Source organism: Castor canadensis, chromosome 1 (assembly GCF_047511655.1).
Source record: "Castor canadensis chromosome 1, mCasCan1.hap1v2, whole genome shotgun sequence".
Lineage (NCBI taxonomy): Eukaryota > Metazoa > Chordata > Mammalia > Rodentia > Castoridae > Castor > Castor canadensis.
In genome coordinates this window covers 158,331,738-158,343,091 of record NC_133386.1, presented here as the reverse complement: position 1 = coordinate 158,343,091, position 11,354 = coordinate 158,331,738, and the positions used below count along the sequence as shown (strand labels likewise).

The 11,354-nt window shown below is 48.8% G+C and overlaps 1 protein-coding gene across 1 annotated transcript; it reads left to right on the top strand.

Annotated features, from left to right (window-relative positions):
* The first annotated feature begins 6,319 nt into the window (after window positions 1–6,319).
* On the top strand, window positions 6,320–10,267 carry Dbx1 (developing brain homeobox 1). Its single transcript, XM_020171298.2, has 4 exons — window positions 6,320–6,686; window positions 7,290–7,391; window positions 9,306–9,508; window positions 9,905–10,267. The coding sequence occupies exons 1-4, from the start codon at window positions 6,320–6,322 to the stop codon at window positions 10,265–10,267; spliced, it is 1,035 nt and encodes a 344-aa protein (XP_020026887.1).
* Window positions 10,268–11,354: the final 1,087 nt, after the last annotated feature.

Here is an 11,354-nt window from a genome sequence, read left to right as displayed (position 1 = left end):
CAAGCTTGAGCTCATGGTTCAAAACACTTCTCTCTTAGAGGCCCCTCCTCAGCCAAAATCAAGACTCACTACCTATTAGAGGAAAAATAACTTTTAAATCTTCACTTCATTATAAAGAATTTGTAATCTTACCTTGAATCCCCTGTGGGTATCTGGCTAGAAAAAACACCTCTTTGTCCCAAAAGGGCAGCTCTAAATTTCAAATAGAGACAAGAGGCTCTAAAGAACTTTGGATGTTGGGGGACAAGGATGATTACCACCCCATTCTCCAACTTACTGGTCCTGATTCTACAAATGACTTCTCTCCTTTCTATGTGTTTGTGGTTCTGGGGTTTGAACTCAGGGCCTACACCTAGAGCCACTCCAGCATCCCTTTTCAGCAATGTTTTTTTGTTTTTTGTTTTTTGTTTTTCCCCCCTGAGATAGATTCTTACAAACTATTTGCCTGGGCTGGCTTCAAACTGTGATCCTCCTGGTCTCTGCCTCCCAAGTAGCAGGATTACACGTGTGAGCCACCAGAGTCTGGCTACTTTCTATGTTTTAAAACACATATCTTGTGTTTAAAAAAAACAAGGAAAGGAAATGATGAAGCAAGAGAGTCTCAGCCCATAGACAAACATCTTTTTCCTTTGATGGCTCTTAAATATTGGATAAGATTAAGTTTTAACATTAAGACAATGGGTGTCCAGAGATAACTTAAAAGACTGGTGTGAATCACAAAGTATGCAAGCACTGACTTCTCACATTCACTCAATTTAAACAAGATTAATCTTCCAAGAGTCCTCTGTTCTAGAAGAGACAGGGAATGTTGACTCCTCCAGGATCTGCCACCCAACATACTAGTCCCCTGAACAACATTCCCTATCAAGGGCCATCTCTAATGGAACATAAAACCAGCCTTGCTAAGAGGCATCTGGTTTCTCATCCCTGTATCCTTGGAGGTCAGAGAAAGAGAATGTTGGAGACTGGAAAGAGTTCATGTTCTCGTTCTCCTTCTCCTGTCTTCCAGCCAGTGACAAAAGCAGCCCTTTTAGGTCCAGAGAGATCCTTTCCCATGCAGTAATGTCAGCCGCATTAACCTTTACCCAAGCCTCTTGGGTCAGGATATCAATAGGGCCAGCAGTGTATGGGAGGGCAGGGGGAATGAAACTACAGTGGATAATTACAATATCTAAAAGCTAAAGGAGAAACCCAGGAGAAGGGGACAAGGTGAGGAAGCCAGAGAAGATCCCCTGTCTTTTACTTGATGTACAGTCATAACTCCTGGTGGGACAACAACCAGAGAAAAGCTGCTGAGGAGACTGACAGAATATGTGCAGGGTGGGACGGGAGTCAGAGGGTTTGGCAACATTGGGGAGGCTTTTATTCTATGTACCCAGTGGATCCTGAGAACCCAGGAGCAGAAAGGGAGTCCTTCTGGGCCAGCTAATCTGCCCTGAGCTCCCAGCATTTCTTCCCTCCCTCATGTGCTTACCTAAGCATCTGGAAATGCTGTTCTTCTGCTAGTCACCCTAGGCCCAGAGGCTGGTTGCTGCTGGGGCCCCAAGTGAGGCAACAAAGATCTGAGTGTTTTTAATTCTTAGAAGGTCAGATCTGAAAGGACCCTCTAGGGCAACACTTCATTTTACCCACAGGGCCACTGAGGCCCAGGAAATGAGGGCTTTCCCTGAAGACACACAGTAAAGTGAGATGGATCCCAGTCTGAGTTAAAAGACTATCAGTCCTACAGTTTTCAATGAGTTGGTTAAGCAACCAAAGCAAGGGCAATTTATTTTAAAGGATGGGGGAGGAGGAGGATAGAGGGAGAGTGTGTCAACTTTGAAAAGAAGTAAAATATGAAATTTGTTTCCCAAATACAGGGGAAAGAAAAGGCACTGCAGGCCCTGCTCACCAAAATTGAATTTTGATTATTTTGAATAGGTTCAGATTGCCTTTGCCCAACATTCACCATGATGTTTACTGTTGCTGGTGAGGAAGGGGTCCACCCAGACTTACCAAGCCCGCACTGTGTGCTGCGCCACTCTGCAGAGATCCTCTTTCTTCGGGTTAAAAAAAAAAAGAAAACACACACACACAAAAAAAAACCCACCGAAAAAAACCACAACACACAGTTAACCACCTGTCAGGGCTGAGGATACAATGAGTCCCCTCGAAAAAGAGCTTTTCATGCATGCGTAATATATTTGTTCAGCTATTCACTTAATGAAGCTGATAAATGTGATGCAAGACAATAGTCAAGTTAATCTATTTAGTAAAATGTTTTGAGACTTTCAGGCTACGTTAAGGAGGGGAGCGGTTGGCGACATTTTCATTTAAATGCACTCATCTCCTCTCTTAGGCTGCACAAGGGGGTTCAGGCAATCTATGTGAATATAATTTCTTATAAATGTGTCTTTAATGGGTTTAATTCACCCTTGCCAGCTGTTTTGGGGGCTATTTTGTAAGAGCAAAACAAACGTTTCAGGCTTGGAAAGCTAGTTAAAATTAGTTTCGGTCAGCAAGGCCAAGCTATATTTCCTGCAAACCATCTGCTTGATTGGTACAATAGAAGGATTTTCAAGGAAAAAGAGGGGAGTGAGTGTGAAAGGGATGGGGGGGTGAAGGGGGTAAAGCTAGAGAGGGCTGGGGCAGCCTGTAGCTCCTTGTGGCCTATTCTAAAGGTGAACCCCTTAGAGCTGTCTTAATAGAGAAGCTGGGGCCTAGGAAAGCTCTTTCAGCCTGCGCCTGGCCACCCTCCTCCTCTGCCTCACTGATCAGCTCCCTCTTTTCCCTGCCTGGATGAAGAAGCCAGGCAATGGGTGCTTTTCCCTGCCTCTACCTGCCTCCCACCAATCTGGCCAAGGCACTTAAACTGGACTGGCCACTCCAGAGCGGAGCGCCAAACCCTAGGGGTTGCAGCTTCCAAAGGGCAGCTTTGGGGTCCAAGAATCCCGAAACGAGTGTTCCCCATCTTTTAGGAGGGAGAGGAAATTCATGCCACTCTACTTTGCTGCGGTCTTGGCCTTGTTTAGTGGCCTGAGCTTACCCGGGGGCTCCCAGGACCACGGGAGGGGGCCGAGTGGTCGCCAAGGCTCCAGGCCAAGGGCTGGGACGCGCCTGCTCTCCACTGTAGGGATGCGTCGGGGAGGGGGAGTGGAACCCTCAGGACTAGTTCGGTGAGCCCTTGCTACGGTCCCAGGGAGGCTCTGGCAGTTTTTGCTTTATGAGCCCAAGGAGCTCACAGATCTGCGGCCTCTCGCAGCTAACCTTACCACCCCAGTGTAGAAAAAACCTGAAACCCAAACCAGTATCTCCAATTCTCTTTTCCCCTTCAAATCTCCTTTCTCTTGAAAGACAATTAGGCAGAAAGCTCAGCTGGGTTGAGGAACGCAAATGATTTCTCAGAAATAAACTTGAAGATAACGACATTACAATGAATGGCAGGACGCACAAAAACCCATGGGCTCAGATCAAACTGCATTAGTCACAGGTCTTAGCCCTGGCGGTGCGTGGCACAGCCCCTTAGGCTATCACAGAGTTTGAAAAGGCGTGTTCGAGGAGATCACTTTAAAGTAAGATCCTTTCCTCAGATTTCTTGCTTCCTTAGGGTTTATTTTGCCTTTTCACGGACAGCCAACCCTCGCCCCCGCCCTCGATTTTCCTCTTAGGCCCCTTAGGAATTCTTTAGGAGTCTATGAAGACTGGCTGCAGGAAGCGCGGTCCACGTGGATCGCAGCAAGAGGTTGACCCACCTTCCAAAAAGTGTCAGGGCCGCCTTTTAAAGCAGAAAAGTTAGCTGCAGTTAGTCGTCTATAGTGAGGCAGAACGGTCGGCGGCTTGTGCATGGGTACACGGAGCGCATCAACGATGGAATAATAACTGTTAAGAACTACACTCAGGAAAATGCCCCAGCAGGGAAGGAGATCCAGGGAAGGGGGCGCTTTGAAGGTTCCAGGCTGGCCTTTCTGCACCCCATCCCCAAACCCCAAAAGTACCCAAATTGATTTCTACAAGTAAGTGCTTTATTCCAAGCATCCCAAAGACTGGGCAAGCGCCTTTTGGATAAGGACTGAAGCACCTGCAGCCTCCACAGTCTCCTTTCGGGAACCCGCAACGGCTCCTGGCCTTCAGACCCGGGCGGGGCGCCGGGGGCGGGTGGATGGGAAGGATAAAGGAAACAGTGGGAGTGAAAGAGGGAGAGGAAGAATCGAAAGGGGAGGGGTAAAGGAAGCGGGGAAGGAGACATCCTACGACAATGAAACTTGGTTTTGTGGAAGCGGAGGTGTTCAAGTAGATTAGACTTTTCTAGCCTATTTTATTGTAAAACTTCAAAAAGAGGAACTTTTGAAGGTCCTCCATAAATCTGCCTCTTCCGTTTCCTGGAGCCTCCCATTAACTCCAGCAATGCATTCCCTATATTTAAATGACCACTGATTTAAAAGTTCTTCCTTGTCTGATTGGTTTTCATCGGCGTTCCCTGCCTGCGGGCTGGTTCTCCTCCAAAAAACAGTTTGGAGCAGAAACTCCGCACTTACGTCATCTTCAAGCATCAACTCGCCTCCAGAGCCCGGCCCTAAGTAACTTTTTAATTTGAATCTAGGGAGAGCTTTAGCGGGCTCCGTTTCTGGTTTAATGTGATATAAATCGCAGATGCACTTTTATTGAATGGTTAAAGCAGCGACATGGAGATCATCAACACAAAACGCCCTGAACAAAACCATCGAGAGAGAAATAAAGCTGGTTAATAAGATTTTTGAGAAAGCTTTGTGTTAAAAAGCAAAAAGGAAAACCAGCTGAAGGTGACAGTTAGTTCATGGTTAATAGGATCAGAGCGGCCTGGCGGGGCTGCACACTTCTCTTTGGGGGAGGTTCAGCCACACTAAAGAAATGAATGGGACATTTAACACATCTGTTATCTAGCTGAGCAGAGAAACGGTGGACTGGAGGCTCAGTGCCACCTCCATCCCATCCCAGAGAAGAGCGAAGAGATTGCGTCTAGGAGGATTCTCGTTTGAGGCGCCAAATTTAGAAGAGGCTTTCCTGGTGTAGACTGACATTCTTGGGAACCGAGTTCTTCTCTCTAGGTTTCACCCGTTTGTAGATTGTAGTTAATGAAGAAGCTGCAGAACCGTGGCCAACTTAAGTGTCTTTCTGGACCTTCGCTGACATGGTTTAAAATATCCGGAATGTAACTTTCAACCCAAACTGCCGAGCGCAGCTTGTGATTGGAAAAAAAGCCAACACGGCCTTGAAAGCGTCGGGTTACCTTGCCTGAGACAGCGTTCTTTTAGGCCGTGTTGAGCCCTTTGCAGGTGGAATCCTGCTGTCCAGCATGGCAGCGGAGCTCTTGGTGGCTCCTCTCTGGTGAGCTACTGGGTGCTCCTTGCAGAGACTTCTAAAGAAACTTCTTTGGAAATCGTTTTTCAGATTGCTGGGAGTTTGATGGGGACTTGTTTTACTGCTCAGGAATCCAATCTCTAAATTAAATAGCCCAAATCAAGAACTGCCCAGTCCTTACACATCCAATAGAGCCAAAGCATCATTTTCCAAGTCTGTCTGGGTCGTGAGAGGGGGACTTTTAACCTCTATTTAACCCATCCCTCTTATCTGTTTCATGCTTCAGCTGGAGTAACCCAGACAGAGGCCAGAGAGGGAGTAGATTCTCAGATCAAGGACTTGAAACTTTCCGTTGCCCTCCTCCGCACACAAGAAGGGACTTATTTTACTGATAGCCTGGAGATGTATTTCTATGAATATTTATTGATTTATTTTCTAGGCTCAGCAGGGGAGCTGCAAATAAATTCAGTGCGTTCTTTAAATAATTCCTTTTCTATGACGCAAGATGTCATTTGAAACTTCTAAATAGGCATTTAATTAACTCGGGTGTTGCTTTAAAATAATAATAATAATAAAAACCCGACAAGAACCTTGGGGACGCACTGTATTGCAAAGAGGCGGTCGATATGCAGAATTGATGCGCGCGGGCCTTTGTTGCTAGCCCATTGTGCGGGCCATGCTTATGAAGACTAATCCAATCATAAATTGCACCTCTGCGCCAATCAGAGAGCCCAGAGCCCCCAGCGAATGAAGCCAGAGTGGAGAACTTTGTTGAACTTCATTGTCAGAGCTGTCACTTTTCAAAACGCTGTAGCGGGCGGGCCACTATAAAACCATCACCTCGACAGGAGGACCAGGAGGACTCGCAGACGTCCAAGTGGGATCGTAACTTGGAGACGTTTGCTAAGCCCAAGAGAGAGCACCGCGGGAGGGGGAAAAGCGAGGCATTCATTTACCCTCCGGCCACGGAAAGAGGGGTTATTTCACCCGCCCCGCGCCTACCATGATGTTTCCCGGGCTCCTCGCGCCCCCCGCGGGGTATCCTAGCCTCCTTCGGCCCACGCCGACGTTGACACTGCCCCAGTCCCTTCAGTCGGCATTTTCTGGCCATTCCAGCTTTCTAGTGGAGGATCTGATCCGCATCAGCCGGCCTCCAGCCTACCTGCCCCGCAACGTGGCAGCCGCCAGCATGTCGCCGCCCAGGCAGGGAGCGCCCGCGGCTATCACGGACTCAGGGACCTCGGACCTGGGATCCCCGGGTTCAGGCAGCCGGAGAGGCAGCTCTCCGCAGACTGCCCTCTCCCCTGCCAGCGAGCCCACGTTTCTGAAGTTTGGAGTGAATGCCATTCTTTCCTCGACGCCTAGAACAGGTAAGTAAAGGCCGAGCGCAGCGGGCTGATCCAGGTGCCCAGCATTCTCCAGGTCTTTCTGGCCTTAATTTTCTTTACAAACTTGCCCGTGCGCGTGCGGTGCAAATACGCACGCGGAAACTCCGAGACCACAAAGTAATGTGAAACAAGTCCAACCGATTTCGGGGAAGAAAAGCCTCCAGGCGTACCCCACCCTCTGAATGAACTTGGGCACTTGCAGTTAGCAGAGCCCGCGCACTGCTCTGGAGCGGTACAGCTGAACGCACAGCCTTGGCGTCTAAATTTCTACCCTCGACCTCCTGAGTTTTTATTTATTGGATAGCTAGTATTATGAACCCACAATTCCTTTCTTCCCTGATCCATTCCTGTCTATAAGGGCCCAGGATGGAGATTGCGGGAGGGGGCGACGAGGAGAACTATTTGGGGTGGGGGAAAGGAAAGGTTTGCACAGAGGAGACGATTTTAGGAGGATTTATTTGATTCTGCCAAAACAGTTAAAAAAGATACCTTTGAAACCAGCTGAAGTATTAATTATATCATGTATTCCACGTGCTGTGCGATGATCAAGGACGTAATCTAATTGTCTTCCACCCTCTCTCCCAGAAACATCCCCCGCCTTGCTCCAGAACCCCCCTCCCAAGACGTTTGCTTTTCCTTACTTTGAAGGCTCCTTCCAGCCCTTTATCAGATCTTCTTATTTCCCAGGTAGGTCTCGCCCCCCTTCCTTGAGTGAGGCTGGGCGGCGCCCCAGCTCTGGCTGGTCGCTCCCTGCTCCAAAGCCATATTTCTCCGTCCACCCATGGGGGTTACGCTCTGGTTCAGAGGTTGCGAGGCGTACAACATTCACGAATCCGTCGCGCCAATTTGATGCCCTATTTAGCACAAGCAGTGACTGTTTGACACTTTGCACCAATTCCCTGCTCTACAAATTAGCAAGAATTGTCATGGTCCCAATTTGAGGCGGTTCCCTTCCCGGCGAGGAGCTGTTGGCATCCCTTCACGCGGCAGTTTTCCCACAGAGTCAGTGCTCTTGGCCACGATTCTCCACAAAGGTTTCAGCACCATGACCAATTGGTCAGCTCCTCTGGGCAGCCACACACAGACCGGCCCTAGCCCCTCCACGCCGCCCAGAGACACCTACCAGCCGGGGCTAATTTCTCTTTAAGACTCATTCAGGGCTTGGGCTTTTCACAAGACCACATGGGGTGCCCTCTTGTGTGGGATGCCTGGGGTCGCCCATCGGGAGGGGGACTAGATCCTCCCCTAACCCCAGCCTTCTAGGTCCAACCTGATTTCTTGACCTCTTCTCATTCCCTCCCACCCCCCCCCCAACTCTCTGCCTTATCCTTTTAAGAGCTTTGGGGTGGTAAAATAACAAGCAGTTGGAGAGAGGGCCTGGTCTAAAGGGGAAACACCTGAAACAGTTTCCAGGCGGTTTCCATCCGGGAATCTTCCTGGCGATTCAACTAGTGGCTGAAAAACTTTGCAACTGGTCAAAACTCAGAAGAAAATGGGAGGTCTAGCAAGAGGAGAGCCAGGGCATGGTCGTGGGGGATGGGTAAAACAACGACAAGCACTCCCAAATATCAGCAAAAGAAACAAGCAATTTATTATCTTTTTTTAAAGGGGGAGAGAGAATTCACCAACCTCCCCCACCACCACCATTCATGCTCCTGCTGATAATGGAATTTGCTCCCTTTCTCCCTCATCTCAATGCTCTCACAAAAACAACTCAAGCTTTATAAATAGCTTTTCATGTCCATTTAATGAGAACGATTCGGGAAAGAGAAGCTTCTGCCATCAGTATTCGCCCAATGGTCTTGGCCCGCAGTTGTGTTTAGTTTGAAAGTGTAAATCTCTTTTGTCCCAGTAATATATGGCTTTCGCTGCTTGTCCACAGTCTTTTTCTGTTAGTTCATTACTACACAATTACCATTCACGCTTCATTAGAGTCTCTGTTTCTTTTTGTTTCTCTTTTTCTCTCCCTTAAAGCGAAACTCTCCCCCTTTTTATCATGCCAATACCCATTGGGAAGCGGTCAATGTGCTAATTAGCTGCCACTTTTCATGTATTCGGGCCGAATTCTTCACGTTCTGTGGGGGAAGGGAAGAAAGATTAATATAAAAAAGATGAACACTGATTGAATTTCCCAAACAACAAAAAAATCCAAAGCGATTTTCCCCTCTCCGTCAAATCAGCAAAGTAACACTTCATTTTCATCTAAAGAGTGCAAACGCCACCAAGGTGATACAAGTTTGGAGGGGAAACTGAGTGGCCTCCGCTGGATATTTTAGTTTGAGTTTTGTAATTCATTTTTTCCTATGGCTGCTTTAGCTGGCCTAAGCAGTTTGTTTCCCTGAGACCATTGAATGGAAAAACCCAACAGGCGATGGCTGGGGCTGTTTTCGTGGTTCTTCCTAATCCGGGTTTGCACGGTTGAAAGGGAAAGTTATTTGGGCGGAAAGCGCCTTTCACTCTGGCAGGTTTGTAGGTTCTTGGCCTATTCTCTAGGGGGAGAAAAGGGAGCTCTTTAAAGACATGAAGGGATCGGAGAAAAAAGCAGAAGCTGCCGCGTCCCTTCGGGTCCCCCACTCACTCTCGCCTCCCCTTGCTCTGCAGCGTCCTCCAGCGTCGTGCCCATCCCGGGGACCTTCTCCTGGCCGCTGGCCGCCCGCGGCAAACCTCGCCGGGGCATGCTGCGTCGCGCGGTGTTCTCAGACGTGCAGCGCAAGGCGCTGGAGAAGATGTTCCAGAAGCAGAAGTACATCAGCAAGCCCGATCGCAAGAAGTTGGCGGCCAAGTTGGGCTTGAAGGACTCACAGGTGAGGACCGGCTCACTGCAGCCCCTCCTCGCGCTTCATCCCGCACCCCTTGTCAATTAATTGGCACGGTTCTCTGAAACCTTTTTGGCCTATTGTACAGATGGGAAAAGGGAGCCAGCTTCCCCAAGGCTCTTCAGGACAGCCTGCTTCTTATCCCCTTGTCCCATCTCTCCCAAACCCAGTACCCCCCACCCCTTGGGGCTAGGTGCCAGAGGATGGATGGGGCAGAAGCATCAAGGGACTGCAAGGGTGGGTGGAGTAAATGCTGGAACCGGTCACGTTAGAGAGAGCGAGGTGAGAAAAAACAGAGTCCTGTTCCTCCGCGTGTGTCCTGCCAGCCACCCGCACTAACCGCAGCTTCTCGGCTCTTCTCTCCCGCCCTCCCGGACGTCCCAGGTGAAAATCTGGTTCCAGAACCGACGTATGAAATGGCGGAACTCCAAAGAGCGCGAATTGTTGTCTAGCGGGGGCTGCCGTGAACAGACCCTTCCCACCAAGCTCAATCCGCACCCCGACCTGAGCGACGTGGGCCAGAAGGGCCCCGGCGACGACGAGGAGGAAGACGAGCGCCCTGGAAGCCCCAGCCACCGCCTGGCCTACCATGCGTCCCCGGACCCTCAGCACCTGCGGGACCCGCGGCTGGAAGGGCCGCTGCCCGCCTCCCCCGCGCTCTCCGGCAGCCCCGGCAAACCTTCGGACTTCTCCGACTCGGAGGAGGATGAGGAGGGCGAGGAGGAAGAAGAGATCACCGTGTCTTAGGAGGCCCTCCAGTGAGCGGGGCTCTGGTTCCAAGTGCTTTGAATTTGGGGAGACGGGACCCAGTCTACGAGCACCACTTTGTCGCTACCGCCAAGACGCAGCTGCCCCCAGCTGTAGAAGGTCAAGGGTGCCACAGCCTCTTTTGTTGTCCCAAAGAGACATTTCCCTCCCCCACACCACCGAATTGTAGTCTTGGTCCCAACCTTAACTTTCCAACAAGGGGTCCATCCCATCTGCTATTTTAAATACTGTGTGCGGTGGAGGTGGGGGTCTCCCACATTCTGGACTTAACCTGGTTAAGCCCTATATATTTGGTAAGAACCTTTTTTATGGAAGAGGAAAGAGTTGGGAGCCAAGACACGAAGCACAAAAATAATTCTGAGACCCCTGACTTCCTAGATCTTTCCACCCCTCTAGTCAAGTAGCAATGGCCTCCTCTCCTAGGGTAGCACCACTCCCAGCCTGTCTTTCCACAGCATTTTCTTTAGAAAGCACAGAGGAAGGGTTAAGTATATAGTTCTGTCTTCTCTAAGGGCCACCAAATATGCAGCCTTCTCTCCCATCTCCAAATGCTCTCTGGGGAAAAGAAGTGGGTTCTCCCAATAGGGCAAAAGTCAGTCTCAATTTCAGCATGTGTGTTTTAAATGCTTTTTATTTTTAATTTCTACATCCATAGTATATGCACCAAGCACTCTATGTTATGAACTTTTATTATTTCTGGGGAAGTGACTCTGAGCTGCAAGGCTCCAGAGGATTGGTTAGGATGTAGACAGAGAGAGACCCATAAGCCTCTTTGATCTTTTTTCCCCACGGGGAACTTTGCTGTCTTTGCACAGCTTTTATGAACTGTACACTATTTTGTACATATATTTTGTATGGATATTTTATACCAAGGTTATTGTGAATGGCTCTAAAGGACTGGCTAGATTTCTCTCATCTTTTTTTGCAATGGTTTTTAAATTTTGAAAAGGTAGCTGTTTAATTGCATAACTTATGAAGAAATACTTATTTTGTATTTTTACCATGTACAGATTTTTACATATGTATATATGTATCAAATGAACAAATGCCAAATAAAAAGTAGAAT